This window comes from Ambystoma mexicanum, chromosome 2q (genome assembly GCF_040938575.1).
Source record: "Ambystoma mexicanum isolate Mex_15411 chromosome 2q, UKY_AmexF1_1, whole genome shotgun sequence".
Classification (NCBI taxonomy): Eukaryota; Metazoa; Chordata; class Amphibia; order Caudata; family Ambystomatidae; genus Ambystoma; species Ambystoma mexicanum.
This window is the reverse complement of record NC_090924.1, coordinates 1,453,796,318-1,453,815,973: the sequence shown is the minus strand read 5'-3', so window position 1 is coordinate 1,453,815,973 and position 19,656 is coordinate 1,453,796,318. Positions and strand designations below refer to the sequence as shown.

Below are 19,656 nucleotides of genomic sequence, written 5' to 3'. Positions count from 1 at the left end.
TATTGATATACAGTGCCTAGTGTACATGTACTCCTACACCCAGTGCCATCTGTCCCACTTTCATGTCAATCTCTGCACCCATGTGTATTAGAAATATTGTGCAATCACTGACTGACACACAGCACGTCCATCCTGTGCATCGGCACCGCAATGATATGCGCCCACATCTTCTTCATCCCCTTCATCATCACCAGGTGGTTGCAAATTCAATGTCAGGGGGCAGGGGCACGTTCCGTCGGATACACATGTTGTGCAGCATGGCACATGCCATGATGATCTTGGCCACCTTCTCATGCCTGTAGAGGAGTGCCCCACCCGACCGGCTAAGGCAGCAAAACCATACTTTCAACAGGCCAAAGGTCTGCTCAATGACTACACGGGTACGAGTGTGGGAACGAGTGTAGTCCTCCTCGTGCCTGTTCTGCGGTTTTCGGACAGGGGTGAGGAGCCACAGCTTCAAGGGACCACAGCTTCAAGGGATAGCCACTATCACCTGCATGAGAGGAAATTAAAGGTACATGTTAGTCGATTCATGATGGACAGCTGTACTTGTCACACATGCCTGCAGATAATTGATGGTCACATGCACATGTCCATGGTTGTATGCACACATTTCTCATGCCCTCAATGTGTTCTGTGCCATGCACTTATAGTGTGTGTTGCATCTTCAAGATGATACAGGGTGTACACTGCCTTGATGTTGGTCATCCATTGTGGATGCATACTGCTGTGTTTGTGTTGAATATGTGATGTGTAGTGTTCTGTATGATTTTCTAACTGGCAGCGTTGCCAGTACTGTCTGCATTATTTGCCTTTCAGCGCTGATTATTCTCATGGTGACATACTGAACTTCTGTGGTGGTAACGGCCCTGTGACATGCAGTGGATTCCCTTGGTGGTTTTGTTCAGTGCACTCCGATGGATGCTTGACCTGTGTGGTGATTTGCTGCAGACAGCTACATAGTGAATATTCACAGCATGTTGCTGGATTCTGTTACAGAGGGTGAGGTGCGAGGATGGGTGGTGCACGTGTTGTGGGATGTGGGGTGGTTTTAAGTTTGGCATGTTGCGATAGGTGTTGCCATTCATTGCTATGGGATTTGGTTGTCATGTTCAGTTTGGGATGGTGTGGGGAACAGTGTTTTGTGATGTGCACATTGTGCTGTCACATCAACAATTACACCATGGTGATGTGTGCATCCATCCCCCCATTTCACTGGCATGTTCCTGTCATGCAACTTACCAAGCAGCCAGGCACGTCGTCCCGCATGTCGCTCCATGTAGCGTGGTAGCGTGGAGTTCCGCAGGACCATTGAGTCATGAGATGATCCAGGATATCGGGCACAACAATGTGTGATGATCTTGCTGGCATCACATACCATCTGCACATTGATGGAGTGGTATTGCTTGCGATTGTGGTACACCACCTCCATGGCATGCGGGTTCACCAACTTCACGTGGGTGCAGTCGAGAGCACCTATACAATTTGGCATGCCTGCCAGTGCATGGAAGCCAACTTTTGTATGAAAAGTATCCTGGGGAGTCCGTGGTAGGGATATGTAGTCCCTTGTGTGCTTCAGGAGGGCATCCAGCACTTGGTTGGTTCAGCATGCGAAAAAATAAGGGTTGTGATATGCCTTGCATGTGCCCCACTGTTTTCTGGTAGGTGCCTGTGGCAAGGAAGTGGAGCAGCGACACTATCTTCAGTAGAGGGGGGATTGCGGTGCGTATTTCAATGAGGCTGACAATGTCGTTGTGTATCATGTCCACAATGGTGGTGATTGTGTCCCGGTCCAGATGGTACAGGGTGTGGATCTGCTCTGGGGTTAGGTTGAATGGACTGGCTCTGATGCAAGGGATTGGGGACTGCCTGCATGGTACCGCTGGCTGCACTGGTGGGGCATGCTGGGCCTGTCTCACCCTCCTTCTCCTACTGTGTCTCCTCTGTGGTTCCTGCTGTTGTTGTTGTTGCTGGTGTGGCAATGCAAGCATGTCCTCCAGCCCCAGTATTGCTACTACTAGTGGAATCATTTTGGTGTGGGAAGGGGTGTGGTGTGTGGGTGTGCTCCTTTTGTGCTTGCCCAGACTCCAGTGCCTCCACCTGGGCTGATTGTGTTCACCTGTGGCAGTTGGGAACACTGCAAATAGCAGTTTATGGGTGGTTCGCTATGCCAGTATTGCCGGCATGCCGGTATCCCGTATTAGCGACTTCATGATGCCAGTATTTGCATGTCTGCCTGACTTGTGATGTCCTCCTGTTATCGGCATCCCGGTATTTCCGGCCTGAGGGCCCGCGTGCCCGCGCCCATGCCGCTATTAGCGGAAACGTTATTAGCACCGCCTCTATTACCGGGTTCTTAGGTTGGAATAGCCCGGAGCAGTATGCGGTGCCGGTAATCCTTTACCAGCATCATTTTTCAATTACCTCCAACCTCGTAATGACCCCCTTTGTGTTTTGTACTGAAGGCTAAAAATGATCAAGTTGAAACTTGGGGAAGGGAACCCCAAGGCACACAAGCACATTGAAGGTGTTTGAGTTCACTGTAAGGGTCCTGTGGAGAAGGTTGTATGAACAGCCCAGGTGAGTGAAGCCATCTTTGTGACATTGACCAAATCGCACCTGATGAGAAAACCACGTGTAGCAAACTTTGGTTTTGCCATTTTTGTTTAACCGCAATTTTTCCTTTGCAAAAGACTTCCTATCACATTTTATTTATAGGGTGAGGGCAAGCATAGGTTTCGACACAGACTGATTTGTATTTTGGACTATTAGACGTCGACAATGGCCATTAGAAGCATCATTTACGGGAACCATTCTTCTAGAGTTACGGCCAGTCAGGCGTTCCACCACCCCAGGACCCTTAATAAATAAAGGTTTTAAAACGAATGCTTTTGAGTCTAATATTTCTCATGATACCATACCTGTCTCACAAAGGACAAACATTAACACCTTAAAGCTAATAGAAGACATTGGATTGAAGCATTATTTCAGAAGCTTAAAAGTGGACAGCTAGCTAGTTTTTGCTTTATATTGCAATGCAGTAAACCGACTCTGTCTCCTGTTACACTGCCAAATTCAGTGTGCAGACTTAGTTTTCCCCGACAGGTACAATCCCCATTAGAGATATGATCAGTTCTGTTAAAGGTATGTCAGAAAATGGTGTGGCTAGTCTGCCCTCTTTTGTTGATTTTTTTAATCTCATATTAACCAAACCTCAATGTTCCTTCACTGGTAACATTGTCTCCACTGACCTCTTCCGCGTCGCGTCCTTTGTTCAGAATTTTGAGCCTCCATCGCTACAGTGTTGCAGCTGGAATAGGAGGAAGCTGCACTTTCATGCTACATTTCCCGCCATGCCGGCCCTATGCCACCATTTATTTTGAGTTGTTATCAGACATCATCACATCCCACCATGTGCACCACTCACCCAATGTCCCTCTGTGCAGGACCGTGAGGCTCTCCACCACTGTGATCTCCTTGGAAACCGGGATTGTGTTGATCATAAATTCAGATCCCCCTCGGTTTATAATGGACTAATTATATGATGTCCCTTCGCCTCTTATTAGCACTAATTATTAATACCCATTCAAGGATGCAGTCCCTCTGCGTGATCACACAAAAATCTTAACAGCAATGACATTAACCTATTGAGCTAGCAGTTCCAACCAATGACAATGAGTCAGTGAGGGTGCAAGTAGGGGAGACATTGAGTGAGTGAGTTTGTTTGTTTGTTTTATTATTTATATTGCGCACCAGACCTGAGGGTATTAGGGCGCGAAGGCATAAAGAGGGTTGCTAAACTTATGTTACATTGGTACAAAGAATAAAGAACAGCTATGGTTACAGTGCTGTGCACATGATCAACAGTCAGAACGAAATTTATACAAACGTAAGTAAGTACTGTTGTAGGACAGATATATACAATGAATGCAGTGAGGTACTGTAAGATACATATATACAATAAATGCGGTAGGTGCTAAGGAGGATGCATGTGATGTAGGTTCAGATATCGTGTTCCTTGAGCCAATGGTTAGATTGGATCTGAACTGCAAATAGGGTAGATCTTCCCATAAGGCAGGTGGAAGGGAGTTCCAGTATTGTGCCGCTTTGACGGGGAAGCTGCTCCCGCCGGACTTAGTGCGTTTGTATCTATGTACTAGTAGAAGGTTGGAATTGGCTTTTCTTAGAGGGCGAGTGGCTACATGTCTAGTAAATCTAGCTGTGAGGTATTGAGGGGCAGACTGGTGGAGACATTTGTATCTCAAGGATGCAGTTTTGAGTAGAATCTTGTCTTTCTTAGAGAGCCAGTTGACAGATCTTCTAACGTCAGATACGTGAGAATTTTTTGGGAAGCTCAGGGCAGCTCTTAAGGCATTGATTTGGAGGGTCTGAATCTTCGTCGTAATGTATTTGTTGTGCCTACATAGAGGGCATTGCAATAGTCCAATTTGGAAAGGATCAGGGCTCTCGCTAAAGTAATACAGTTGTTAGGTGAGAGGAAGGGCTTGGCTGCTCTGATTAGTTTGCATGTTTAGGAGGTGGCCGAGGTCATAGCATTTACGTGTTTCCCGAAGGTTAGCGTAGAATCTATGTAGAAGCCAAGGGTTTTGACTGCTTAGCCACAGTGATGTAGTTGTTGTCAATTTTGAAGGAGGAGTAGTCCTGGCCTAATCTAGTGATGTTGGATGGGGTGCCTAGAATAAGGAGTTCCGTTTTGTCATCATTCAGGCATAGACCATGAGAGGCATCCATGCCTGGATGATGAGGTATACTCTGTTCACAAAGGCCAAATCCTTGCCATAATCCCCCGTCAACGGGATGAGGATCTGTGTATCATCAGCGTAATTAGTGTAGGTGATACCCAAGTCATCTAGATCATCGAAAAGGGGCTTTGTGAAAATGTTGTACAAAGTAGGAGATACGCAGTAGCCCTGGGGCACAATGCAAGAGATAGGTGAAAGTTCAGCAGCTGCTAGGGGAGAGAAAACTTGCATTGTCCTGTTATCAAGGAAGGACTGGATCCAGTCGACTGCCTCTTGGGAGAAGTGAGCCGCGGAGTCCAGGTGGTTGCAGAGAATCTTGTGATCAACCAAATGAAAAGAAGCTGAGAGATCAAGGAGTAGCGGGAGTGCCGTCTTGCCTTCGTCTCTTAGTGCATCAATTTGTGCCTTAAGGTCTATGAGTGCAGTCTCAGTACCATGTTGAGGTCTGAAGCCCGACTGTTGAACTCCTGGAAGGTGGTTTTGTTCCAGATGATGCTGGATTTGCAAATATGCTATTTTATCTAAGATTTTGAGTAGGAATGGCACTGTGTTGATAGGGTGGTAATTAGTGGGGATGGATGGGTCATGGTTTGGTTTTTTGAGGAGGGGGAGGACCCAGGACTGTTTCAAGTTATTAGGTATGGTGCCTGATGTGAAGGACGCCTTTATGAGTTTGGTGATGAAAGCGGAAAAGTCACGGGCCAAATCTTTTATAATTTGAGCTGGGCATGGGTCACCATGGCAATTGGATGGTTTGAAGGTGAGGATAACTTTTTCAACTTCTTTGATAGATACTTTGTGAAAGTAGAAGCAGGGAGTCGGTGGTGTGGGTGGGATTGGGATGGTCTGAGGTGCTGGTGTGGCTTTGGTGCAGGTCTTAGAGGCAATGAGAGTGTCTTTTTTATTGTTGATCTAAGCCTGAAGAGTTATTATCTCATTGACCAGGGCTTGGATAGGTGATTCTACCTCTTTGAGAATAGCAAACAGTTCTTTGGTGTTCAATTTGGCTTGGGAGATTCAGAGGTTGTAAGATGTTTGTTTGGCTAGGATGAATTCTTTTTTGTAGAGCGTGGCTAGTTTATTCAAGTTGTTCTTGTTGAGATCTGAGGGGTCTGCTCACCAGGTTTTTTCACTTAGGCATTTTTCTTGTCTAATTTCATTCAGGTGGGGCTAGAACCATGTGTTTAAATGTTGTTGGGGTTTACTCTTTCTGATTTTCAATGGTGCTATGGTGTCAAGAGATGAGAGCATCACTTTATTGTACATTTCTACCATGGTAGATGGATCGGTCTGGTCTGGGATAGAGTTCAGTGTGGGAAGTATGAGGGGGATGAGTTTTTCAGGAGTAATATTTATTTTATTTTTAGTAGGGGCAGCAGGTGCTATGCTACTGATATTCATGGGAGATGTGGCCTCTAGCGTAAAGGAGATCAGGAAGTGGTCAGACCAGGGCTGAGGCAATATTGAGGTAACAGTGGTTGGGCAATTATGTTCAGCAATCCAGTCAAGGGTCCTTCCTTTAATGTGAGTGGCCTCTGTGACCTTTTGGGTGAATCCTATTTCCTCCAGAGAGTTGTTGATCTGTATGGCGTTAGGATGTAGGGGGTCACTGAAACCTACGTTAACGTCGCCTAAGATGAGGCAATGTGATGAGTTTTTGAGGTTGTCCGATAGTATGTTCGATAGCTCTTCCTCAAAGGAACCTCGAGGACCTGGCGGTCGGTATATCAGGTGAATGTTGATAGTCTGGGTATTAGAAGTGGTAAGTTTGGCGGTGAGGGATTCACAGGACTTTGTATTATGGGGTGTGGAAAGTCTCAGGGTTAGATTGTTCGTAACAATTATGGCAAGACCTCCACCTCTGGAGGGAGTACGATCTAGTCTTATCAGAGTGTAATTGTCAGGGATAGCCAGCATAATTGCGGGGCCTGCTGCAGATTGGAGCCATGATTCAGTAATGGACAGGAGGTCGATATTTTCATTGTGGATAAGGTTGGCTATATCTGTGGCGTGGGCCACCATGGAGCAGGCGTTTATTAGTGCACCTTTTATGCCAGTTTGAGTAGGTTGGGCAGGTGGTGGCTGAGCCTTGGGTTGGCATTTCAGAGGGGTGGTAGGATTTCTGAAGAGTCGGCTGTTGAGCTGAAGTGGGTGTTGGCCGTTGGTATCTTTGTAGGAGGAGGTATTGGTATTGGACTGAGTGTTCCTTGGAAGTTTAGTAGTGAAGAGGGCATGAGGAGGTAGTGTTTTAGTTAGTGGATCATAAATTCTTGGGAGCGCGGCACAGAGTTTGTGGTTTCTCTATTGGAGACTGCAGGGTTTAGTGATCATGTCTGCCTGCTTGGGGAGTGCAGGTACATGCATTTGTTGGATAGTAGGCTGGGGCATGTTCAAGTCTTGTGAGGTGATTATGTAAAGGATAGTTCTTAATAGAACAGTGTAAAATGGTGGCAGGTCCATAGTGTGCACGTAAGACAGGTGCTAGCAATAGGTGACACAATGATTAGGTGTAGGTAGGACAGTGGATAAGTATGGGCAACACAATGGGTAGGCATTGGCAACACTGGCTATATAAACTGAGCATAGGCATGGGCAACACAGGCTATATATACTGAGCATAGGCAACACAATGGCTAGGCATGGGCTACACAGGGCTATATAAGCTGAGCATAGGCAGCACAGTGGCTAGGCATGGGCAACACAATGGCTAGGCATGGGCAACACAGGGCTATATATACTGAGCCTAGGCAACACAATGGCTAGGCATGGGCAACACAGGGCTATATAAGCTGAACATAGGCATGGGCAACACAGTGGCTAGGCATGGGCAACATAGGACTATATATGATAAGCAGGAAACATAGTGACCAGGCAGATAAGGTTAGTATCTAGTTTTGTGCATAACTTAGTTGGCAAAGTGGGTAAAGGTTGAGTGCAACCCACCCATGGTAAATTAATACTTGTGTGGTCCAGTAGATAGGTGATGGGGGGAAGCTTAGTAACAGACTTGGAATTATGAACAGCAGATGGTTTCCCAGTTTACATCGTGGGTCGCTGCATGCGATAGTCTTATGGCAGCGCTCTAAGGTATTTTGAGGGGGAGGGTGCAGGGCTAAATGAAGGTGGTAGCCACGTGGAGTCATCAATAAACAATAGGAGAGATTGTGGGTATTTCCGTGCACAGTACCTTAAAGGGAGCGACATCCGGGAGATAGTGGGTCCTTTGAACAGAGATGCAGCATTGCTGACAGGCGGCAGGGACCGGCAAGGGACAGGTACAAGCCTTAGATCAATGGCCATCAAGAAAATGGCCGGCTCACGCCTCCCGGTGACTGGTTGGCTAACTTGTAGAAGCTGCTAGCCAATGATGTTGCGGCTAAAGGCAAGGTGGGGGAATGAGCATCGCGTGCAGCCTAGTGCAGCTGGGCATCCATCTTGGAGTGGATGACTGCGTGCAGCCCTGTATGGAAGAACGGCAGAAAGGGGCACACATAAGTAGATTTACTGCTTGGCTATAATTATTTAAAGGTGCCGTGGGAGCAAGTGAGTAGATGAGCAAGTGAGTGAGTTGCAACTGAATACTTTACTTTGGTCATAGGCAGGTATATATTTAGAAGTAAGAAAGTGATTATATTACCTGCCTTGGATTGAAGTGTTTACTGAGATTCTGACCCTCTGGTGAACGTGCATTTACGCTGCTGGATGTGATCATGTGATGCAAGGCATGTGCCACAGCGTAGACGGCGGTGTAAACACTGTACGTGAAATGCAAACTGGAAACATCCAGTACATTACCTACAAGCCGCATCTGTCCCAATGTCTGATTCTCTGTACAACGAGGTAATATGTACTCATAGGGGAAGGAGCCATCCGGATAAGGTGCAGCACAGTCGCTACACAGAGCCCATGTGTCCAGAAGTAGGAAACTATGTTCTAAACTGAACGGCGTCACGCTGTACATATACTCCTTCAGGCCTGGGATCTCTCCCCTGGGAATGGAGAAGGCCAGAGAGCCATTAAGTAGCTGTGGCCTTGGCAAAAACACATGCTCTTTTAAGTATGATGTGGATGCTGAGGCCAGCCAAACCTTGACATTCTTTCCTTCCAAATAAAAAATAAGAAATGCCATCCAGTCTTCTTTTGTGCAGTAAACTATCACCACATTGGCAGTCGATTGAGAAACAACATTTACAGTCCGCTCTGTCTCTTCATCAGTGTAGTGAGGGGGCATGCGGAGTCTTTCATTGAAGGCCACACAGGCCCCACTCCTGGTGATCTCTCTTTCCAGCTCCTCACCAGCTCTTGTGCCGATGTCATCGTCTGATGTGAGGATCCCAACCCAGGTCCATCCAAAGTGCTTAAGTAACCGCGCGAAGCCGTGGGGCTCGTGGATCATATTTGGGACTGTCCGGTAAAAGGATGGGAACTTAACCCTGTCGCTGAAGACTGGATCCATGGCACCATAGCTGATCTGAGGAAGACACATACATGAGTGTTTAGACATGTTACACAGCACTGCAGTAAAGCACAGCATTACACGCTTGCATGCTCTGCCGAATGATGTGCTTAAGTGCAGTAGAACATGCAAGGAAATGCACCACTGCATGCGGTGGGAAGAGGTTTAATCCCTCCAGTGATTAGGAGTTTGCTCACTCACTGCCAGATGTGTGTATGTGTCTTTCCACTATGCTGATCATTCCAACATGTTTATATCCTATATGGGTACACGTATGCAGAACAGTTCCCCATGCCATTTTCTTATTTACTATTTTCCCATGTCACCTGAAACTGCTATTTGCTAATTGTCACTATTACATTACCATCAGAATGTAACCCCCACACGATTATCACGTGGCCTTTACGCAATGCCCTAGAAGAACCAAACCCACATACATTGCCCCACAAAACTGATCCATGTCAGTTCACATTGCCTCCCAGCCAGGCACTTGCACTATGCCGCTTTTGCCCATTGCCCTTTGGCACTGCCCTGCCAGGGAAATGCTCTATGCCTCTTTCATTTCCCCCAGACCATTGCCCCACACCCTTTGAAGTTGCCCCCAGAAGATTGCCTTAGACTGTCTGACATATATTTATTTCAGGACTACAATAGCTCCCATAAATGCAGAAAAACACATTGGGGCCCATTATGAGTTCCCCGGACCGGAAATACTGCTGGAGATAATGCAGGTAATTCTGGCACCAACATTTTTTCTAGACCGGGCAAATAAATGCTGCAATCACCAGTGCAGGTAATTCTGGCAATGACATCCATGGAGCCCATTAATGGGATCTTACCTGCATCTATGCTGCCTGTAATATCCTAGTAGTACCAGGATACTGGGCGGCAGAAACGGTAAGGCAGTTTTTCCATATCCCGCCGGAATTACTGTAATGAGGCCCATTGAGTCACATAATTCATGATAAAAAACAAAATCAAGAACAGCATTTCCAGGGGTAATAATATGCACCATGAATAAAATCTGTGTATAGATACAGCAACGCATAAACATTCCAGATATTGCAATATTTAGAAGAAAAATACTAGGTATACATGTATTTAAGTCAGGCCTTGCTTAGTCTTTTATTTCCAGTGCTATATGCAAATATTATATTAATTATGCTCCTCCCTCTTTTGTCCTCCCTCCCTCGCCCTGTTCCGAAAGGGGTCCCACAGGGAGCCTCCCTGTCTCCCTTCCTCTTCAATATCTACCTTAGCCCACTCCCTGCACTCATCCAATCTCATAACCTTATCTTCTAGAGCTATGCAAACGACACCCAGATCATCCTCATGATCCCTGAGTCACCAGCCCCCCCCCGTCCTTACCTCTCCTCCTGCCTTTCTGAAATCAACCACTGGATGACAGTCAAACACTTCTTCCTCAACCCTGGCAAAACGGAAATCCTAATAAGCGGCAAATCCTCCTTCCCCAATCTATCCCCTGGCCACACTCCATAGAACCCGTCCCTGCAGCATCCATTTCTGTAAACAATCGTGGATGCACACTGTCTCTCTCCCACCACATCAACTCTGTCCAGAAAATGCCTCTTCCACATACTTATCCTCAGGCTACTCTTCCTGTACCTTTCCTACGCCCACCGAATCTCAGCTATCCTTGCCATCATCATCTCCCACATAGACTATGCAAGCTCCCTTTACGTAGGCGCTCTGGCATACCAGCTCATGAAACTCCATAGAATTCAAAACTCGACTGCCCATCTCCTCTTTGTCTTCTCACCAAGAGAACATATTCGTCCCGCACTCAGAGTGCTACAATGGCTCCCAATCGGCCAACTGGCTACCTTTAAGGGCATGTAGATCCCTCACTGGGGGCATGTACATCCCTCAATACCACCAGACTTAAACTCTTCAAGGATAAGCTCACAAGCTATCAACCCTCCAGAAACGTAAAATCTGGCTCTGCTCTTCTCCACGTTACCCCCATTGCAACTCCACCAGATTGGGTGGATCCTCATTCTTCATCCATGCCCCTGCCATCTGGAACTCCCTTCCACAGCACATCCGCTGCATTGACAACTATATCTACTTCAGAAAGGCCCTCAAGGCCCTCAAAACCTGCCTATTCCCCACAAAAACATGGTATCCTCTTCCCCACCCCTATCAGTACCATCACGGCATCATTTGGATGCAACACTGTCACTCACAATTAAACACCAGCAAGCCACGTGTGCATACACCAACAGGCAGATGCCAGCTGTTGTCACAGCGACCAACCCCACACACTCAATCCACGCACCACTCAGTGTACATGAAGACACAACATCCCATTTGACGGCATCCTCTCAGACTGATGCGCCCTGACATTTTAATAGTTTGCCTGTACTTTACCAGGGCACGTAATTAGGTACTGTGGTCCGGTCCATTACACTCCCACCGTGGCTACACACCTTGAGAATCCATACTAGCAGCCTGTCACCAGTCAAAGATCTATGGAATTGCTGATGAAACACTTAGAACGTACTTGAAATAGGAATCATATGCTCAATGACGACAACCTGTCTATTATGATTAGAAGATATATTAAGCCAGCATGTCCTGTTCCAAGCTAGTGATAACGCAGCCTCTACAGATGACCCAAGCACCCAACTACTGCAAAGACAATATCACATTAAGAACTGTGAAGGGGGCACATGTACTGCTGTAACAGACATTGTGAAGGGGGACACGTGTACTGCTGCAGCAGACATTGTGAAGGGGGGGCACATGTATTCCACTTAGATGATCTGTGAAGATTAAATGAATTGGGGGGTGGGCTCGGTGCTGCACTTAAATGGATCTGGGAGTGGACACTTGGGACAGCACCTTATAATGTTAGCCTGTCCATTGTGCTCAAAGATTTATGATGGTATCTTATACATCACACTTAGAAGAGCCATATGTTAGCTATTGTAACACATAATGATACATACAGGTATATTTGATATTGCACTTAAAAGATGTCTGATGGTAGCCTATTATGGAACGTAGAAAATATATAGTAAAACTATAAAGGTAGCCTGTGTATTGCGTTTAGAGAATCCAATGATCCCTTCATCTAAGGAAGCCTGTCTGCCATGCCTAGAAGGCGTACTAAGGTAGTATGTCTATTTGCACTTAGAAGAGTTTCTGGGTAGCCTGTCTATGGCGCCTAGAACAGCCTATGAGGGTAGCTTGTCCTTTCACAGAGACGATCTAGTGAGATAAAAGATAAGCTCCACCTGAGTTTAAGGTACGTATAACACACCACTCCGGTGGACATCTGCCTCAGGCACAGCTCTCCATCCACGCACTTTAGGATGCAGCTACGACTATGACAAATTCAGTCCAGCTGGGCAAATAACTGCTTTGTGTCCTTACACCAGACTTTCCTCAACAACTCTGCTATTAGAAAACACCGACAACCAACGACAATATTCGCTCAATCTGGTCATATATAGAGTCTCTTGCACTAGCGCACTGGCGTGACCGCCCTTAGCGCTCATCCACATGCCTGACCTCTTGGGTCTAGCCAGACCACATTATTCCTAATCAAGGCCAAATGCACACATGAATTCTAAGTCTTGTCTGGAATGTTCCCACACTTGGGCTTCAGTCCCCGAGGGCGTTCCCACCACAAGCACGTTGAAGCCATACATTAGGGAAAAGGCGCTATAAATTACTGCTACTACCACTTGACCCTCTTCCACCCAGATTTATAACAGATCACATCTCAATGCTGACAGAAGATCCAGCTAATAATATTAATGCCCCCTTTCTGAGAGGCAATATCCTTCTCCATTGGAAGAAGCCCAAGACTCCCATTTCTGAAAAAGTTGCATGCAGACCTACATCAAATCTTCCCTTCCTGATTGACATCATGGAAGGAGAAGCATATTTTCAATTTCCTATTTAGAAAATGGCAAACCTTGGCCCATCCCTAATGTGGTTCCCCCACCCCCTTTTTTGCAGTACAGAGACATTTGTATTGTTTAATCAGGGAAAAGTGTTAGCGATAAAAGACCAAAGCTCTCCAGCGGCACTTATCCTTTTGGACCCGTTGCTCGCTTTCAACACATCGGATCACAGACTCTGAGGCGCATTACTGGAACAATGCTATCCTGATGAGGATCCTCTTTGTAAGACAGGGAGCTGAGGGTATAGATGGAAAGTTTTCTTTCATTCAGTAGTTGTCGATAATGTAGTCATCCACAAGGCTCCGCTCAGTCTCCTCTCCTTTTTAATCTCTATATTTTTCTTCTAGAGCAGATTATAGAAACATTGGGTTTCGACTGACGGCTATACACAGAGGATACTCAGATCCTGGTGGATTTCCAGCGGAGGCATGATGGAGGCAGAATGGTGGAGGAATGCCTAGGGATGATACAGTGATGGGTGGAAGATAAACCGCCTGGCTTAAAAGATGATAAGGCTCAAGCATTACTTCTCAGTAGCTCGGTGGGGCTCTTCTTCCTTTCCTATTGTCTGGTAGTCTTTGTTTATTTCCTGTCCCGATAGTGGAAGTTAGAAACCTAGGTGTTCTATTCGCCAACCAATTGTCTTCTGCCCACAGGTGGATGCAGTCGTGAAAAGTGCACATTCCATCAATACAACATCAATCAGTGTAATCATCTGCTGGACAAGGGCCATCATAAAATACTAGTTCAGGCAGCGGTCCAATCCAGGATACAGTAATGCTTATCTCTTTCCTTCTGTGTCTCCAAGAAAGTATTTTCCAAATTTCAAGCCATCCAAATTCGCTGAGTCTGTGTAATTCTTAGGCTGCACACACTTGAGTATATCTCACAGGCTAGGCTGACACTAGGTTGGCTGACGATTGAAGATCAAATCCAGCTTGTGCCCTTATGCAGATGTGGAAAATAATGAATGGTCTTGCGCCTAAATATCTTTCCATCGAGGCTCAGGGGTAGGACCCTACATGGTTGCTCAGATCTGTCACTGGCAAGGATGTGTTACAGATGGCCAAACAAACCACCACACTTAAGGATGTTGTCTCTGGATGCACATCTTTAAGTTTCATCTTAAACAATACGTGTCCCCTTTATAGGTGCCTTCAGCTTTAGGGCTTGTGATGTCTACATGGAGAATCTTATTGATTTTCTATATCACATTCCAGTCTCTGTCCTATTGATTGGAAATGTTATGTATGGTGGTATGCTAGCCCCTTGAAACTGGTTTGTGGTAATACAGTGCCCTTAATAAATCATTTTTCTATTACTAATAATAATATTAATAAAAGCAAAGATGATCTGCGATACCTGCAATAAATATCAATCTATCTTAGAGGTAAATCACTAATGTCTATAACAGAATATGATTCTCTCACCTGCAGGTACCTGTAGAGCCCGGTGATGGTTGCCATAGCGATGGATGTATCAGATGACATATCCCCAATGATAGCAGCCAGGGAGCCTCTGGTCCGACATTCATAGTTAGGGACCGGTACATCTCTTCCTGAAATTATTCCCAGGGTGCTTTTCATAGCTTTCGCCTCATTCACCTGTGAGTCTTGGATATTGTAGCCCAGGGTGATGTTGGGTAAAAGTTCTAGATTTTTGTTTATCTCCTCAATGGCATAAATGAAGGCAAAGTAATGAAGAAGATAACGCGTTGATGTGCTGAAAAAAATTAAAGAGAACATTATAAGGGTTGCCATTCTGCAAATGTGGTGTTGGTCAGGTTCCAGCTCTTATATGGGGTGCACCGGTTTTTGCAGTGACCCCAACTAAGCACAACAACACAACTGCTGTCCTTCTATATTTGGACATTTTCAAATAGTACTTACCTCTTACCCCATATTGGGATCCCCCAATGTAGAGAATAACACCAGACTGTAGATGCACAATTGGAATTCTGGAAAGTGCACATTGAAGTGCAACGCCGCACACGCCACACTCACACACACACACATGCACACTCAAAAACAAAGCTTTCCCAAAACAGGCAGCATCATCCAAAGCCACTGGCGGCAGGCACAGAGACACATTTAAGAAATGGACACATCTTGAGATTCACACCTTGAGCAATGCACTTACCATCCCAATTGTTACCATCCTCTGCCCTATTCCAGAAGCCCAAACTGACGCATCAATGGCCACATTGACCCTTATAACCCTCCCCACTTCCTCAGATTATGCCGGTGGAAGTGTTTGTTAGGAAGGATTTCTTTTTTTAATTTTTATTTATTTATCGTGCCACATCCAACATTTGACTTTAAACACTTTTCAAGGACAATCATACAACAAGAAAAACTACAGCCTTAAAAGGAATAAAGACATTCAAATTCCTAAATTATTAACTTTAAAAAAATAAATTCAACGCAGACTCTAAAATATGAGAGAACAGCACCTGGAAAAAAAGAGAAAACAGAAGAAGGAGAAGAAGCGAACAGGAAAACACATATTTCACAGCAATAAAACTCTTTAGTCTCACAGAGACTAAAATTAGATAAATTACTCATTTAAACACAACATCAAAAAGAAACTTAAAATGAGAGAAACTAGTCTGTCCCCCATGGCAACCAATCACCTTCACCTCCTTCTCTCCTTTCAATTTAGTCATTAATCAAATTAAGTTCCCTCAGTGCTCTAACAAGTTCCATTGAGAGAGCGTACTCATGACATAAGGATAATCTCCACCAAAATTCAGTGGTATTTAACCATGACAGATGATGGACAAACCTACCAAATCTTCTTACCCTCATACTCCAAGTACCTGGACAGTCTGATAATAAGTGTTTGGATGTCTGATTAACGGTATTATCACACTTATCACAACTCGGAAGTATTTTCCCTTCACTATCTCTTGTAGCCTCAATCTCAAGGGTCGGGAGAAGATTTAGACAAAATCTAAGAATAGCTAATCCCAGCCGCATATATGGAGACTTTTTTAGATAGGCAGGGAGCATCGATAATCGTTTATCAATCACTGTAAAAGAGGCAGATATCTTTGCCCTCCTCATGCTATCTATGGTATCAATCCAGTCCCGCTGTTTCATCTTATCCTTCACCCTGTCCTGATTACCCAGAAGGAGATCAAGATCACAACCCGCTATCACTAATATTTCTGACCATCTTGGTCAAGAAACAATTTTTACCCAATTGCAGCTCTTGCGCTACTTCCTCAAATAAAGAGTTTTTGGGAGAATCTAAAACCACTCTATATTAGTTCAGCAATTTCCATTGGAGCCATGATCTGAGTGAGGTCAGACCTAATTCATAACTAAGGGCGACTATTGGTATAGAGTCCGGTAACCCCAATGTGCGTTTCCACAGCTTAGCTTCAATGTGTCCCATTCAATGTCCAAAGCTAAGCAGTTATTGTCTAAACTAAAAAGAATTATCGGAACAACCTTGTCTATATAGAATCTCACTAGAGGAAGTATCGAAAATGTACAAAATTGAGTCTTGATTTTTTTCTTTTGCGCTCCCAACTTTACTATTTTTAGTTCAATTGATCGCAACAGATCGCATTTTGTTAGGAAAGAGCTCATTGTTGCCCCCAAGTATGTTAATTCCACAACCATCTCAATCGGTAATCGGTCCAGGCTCCAAACATAGTGCTTCACTAACCTCCTTAGTTGTATGAATCTAAGAATCTTAGACTTTAAAGGATTAATGATAAGACTATTATTTTGTGCATAATTTTCTATTGCAGACAGAAGACGTTGCAGCCCTACCTGAGAGTGATCCAGGACTACAACGTCATCTGCATACGCTCATTCTTGAGTTTCCAATTATGGGGGATATTAGTCTTATATCTTTCAACCACCCCGCTAGGGTGGCCATAAACAGGATAAACAGAAAAGGAGCTAGTAAACATCCCTGGCGGACCCCTCTCTGTATCCTGATCGGATTTGTGAGTAGGCCTGCTCTAGTCAGCCTTTCCCGCATAAAGTTATTAGAATGGAGTTCTCTCAGGATAGCTAGTAGGTTTGGAGGAATACCCCAGGAATCTAGTTTTTTCCATAGCAGGTTCCTATCAATATTGTCAAAGGCTTGTGAGAGGTCCAGCCATGCCCCGTAAAGTGCAGATCCCCCTTATATTATATTATTGAACAGTTTTTTTAGGACCCTTGCACACAGAGGTGGATCCATTTTTAAGTTTGAATTGCTCAGGCCATTCGGCCCCACAGCTCTGGATGCTGAAGATTTCTGTATCAGCATTTCTAGATCTGAGGCAGAAAAGTCCAGGAACCAATCAACTAGTTTTATTCTCTCCCCAGGACTAGTATTCAGGCAATCATAGACCCCTGCAAAATGAGCACACCACGCCTGTTCTTGGATAACCACATCTTGTTTTTGCAAACGACTTATATCATTAATTCCAAGCAATGCCCAGAAGTTTCTGGAGTTTCCCAGGGAGAGGTCAGCTAGCATTTTCTCCCCGTCTTGCTGGAACATCAGACCCCTATGAGCTCTAACCCAGTTTCTATAAGAGTTCTTAAGCACTCTCGGACCCTCCTTGAGACGTTCCATATCTTGACAGTGTCACTTTAACCAACCTTTTTGAGTTCTGAGTTGCTTCTTTTTGACCATTATATCAACATTAAAGGAATGTTTGTAGCGCCCAATTAACATTAAATGATTGTCAATGTTGCCCTCCCCCAACTGGAAATCGAGACACGTGTCAAAAGTGCCTTTCGAGTCGAAAAGGTAATCAATTGTTGAGAAAGCCTTCCCTCTCCTCCAAGAGGGAGAATGTGGGATATTTCCCGTGATGTTACCATTAAACATTTTCAGACCCCATTCTGTCAGGAAATCTACCCAAGTTTCTCCATTACTTGTCTTTTGACGGGATCTTCCCAAACTGTGGTCGACCGTCGTGATACATTGAGAGTTCAGGTCACCTGCAAGGATAAAGTCATCTAGCGGGAACTGCTGTGAGCATTCCACTAAACCATTAGACAGATGAAGCAGAAAATCATATAAAGAAATTATTTTAGGTTTCCAATGAACATTTATAATGATCCAGCCTTTACCCCTGCTGGCCCCTCTTTTTGTTGCTCGCACCATTAGAATACCTCCACCAATATCAGATACACTCTTTGACGACTCAAAAAATCTCATTACTACATGCCACCATCAAACCTCCCCTTGGCCTCCCCCCTCTGAATCCCGAGCCAAATGCTGAAAAATAGCAAAACATTCAAGCCCCACTGGGCATGTTGACCAAGTCTCTTGGAATAGAATTAAATGTGCTGATTTAAAGATTTGAGTTTTCCTTGGTTCTTGAGAGAAGGAATTATACCCTTGAGTGTTCCACAATAGTACTTTTAATTGATTCATCCCTAGAGTCTCTGTTGGGAGATGCCCATTTTAAGGATGACCTATGAGATTATCTCTGGAACCATTTCCCACATATTTACTGTGTTTGGAGAGCATCCCTCTTTATTCTTGGGTAAGGTCTGTTGAATCTCCCTCTGCGGATATCCTGTGTTGACAATTGGGGGTACTGGACATATGTTGGAGATCAACAGACCTCTTTCATCCCAAGCCTCTATCTTTCCCAGGATTAAGCCCACACCAAGTCTTGACTTCAGAGTTACCTCCACTGTGTTTGTATCTGGACCTAGAGGGAAGATAACTACATCAATATCCTCTGTTGTGAAATATTTTAGGGCAGGGATCATTCTCATTTCCCTTGAGAGGAAAACTTTGCAATTCTTTTTTTTTTTTGTTGGTTAGGTAAATTCTGAGAGGCAGTCACCACGTTGGTGTTTACCACTGAGGGATCCAAAACAGTGCTTCCATTGCCCCTCACTGGCAAGTCCTCAACCTGAGGACCTTGCGGGTACCTGCCACTGAATTTAGTCGCAAGCCCCTTACTATCCAAATTGTTCACCTCTCCCACCATAGGTGCCCCAGCTTTATTCATCTGAACCAAGGGCTTCCCCTGACTGGAGATGACAACATTTTTGGCCTTTTTCAGAAACATTGGTGCAATTTTTAATGAGGAAATTGCTGGTTTATTCTGACGTTTCGCCAAGAGAAATATGGGAGCAATGTTCCTTGGAGGCTCAGGTATATCTGTCGGGCTTCCAACTGTTAATTTATTGATCGTTTTTCCTTTTTCCATCGAGTCATTGTCACATTCCTTATTTGCTTTATTTGTCTTCTTGGCCTTATTCCCTTGACCCTTTTTAGGGGGGATCACTTTCTAGATTTTTTCAACCTTTTTCATACCCTCCTTTAACTTTTTCAGGAATTGGTTAGAGTCTGCCGACTTACACTTCATTTTTTTCTTCTTTCCCTGAGTACTCAATTGGGGTTGAGGCTGAGGTATTGGCCTTGTCCTTCTTTTTCTCTTCTTTTTCGCCTTTCCATTCATTTTCTTAATCTGTGGAACTGCCCGATCACAGTCTCCTGAGGAAATATTAATCGGACACTCTTTGCCAGC

General features: G+C 44.8%; 1 protein-coding gene across 1 annotated transcript in view; it reads right to left on the bottom strand.

Moving 5' to 3' along the window:
- LOC138568880 (vomeronasal type-2 receptor 26-like) overlaps window positions 1-19,335 on the bottom strand; it is a 178,572-nt gene extending 159,237 nt beyond the window's left edge. Inside the window, exons 1-3 of the mRNA XM_069646662.1 lie at window positions 19,055-19,335; window positions 14,585-14,876; window positions 8,401-9,234 (exon numbers count right to left, since the gene is read on the bottom strand). Coding sequence (XP_069502763.1) covers window positions 8,401-9,234; window positions 14,585-14,876; window positions 19,055-19,335 — 1,407 coding nt within the window. The remainder of the gene's footprint in view (window positions 1-8,400; window positions 9,235-14,584; window positions 14,877-19,054) is intronic.
- Between the last annotated feature and the right edge of the window lie 321 nt (window positions 19,336-19,656).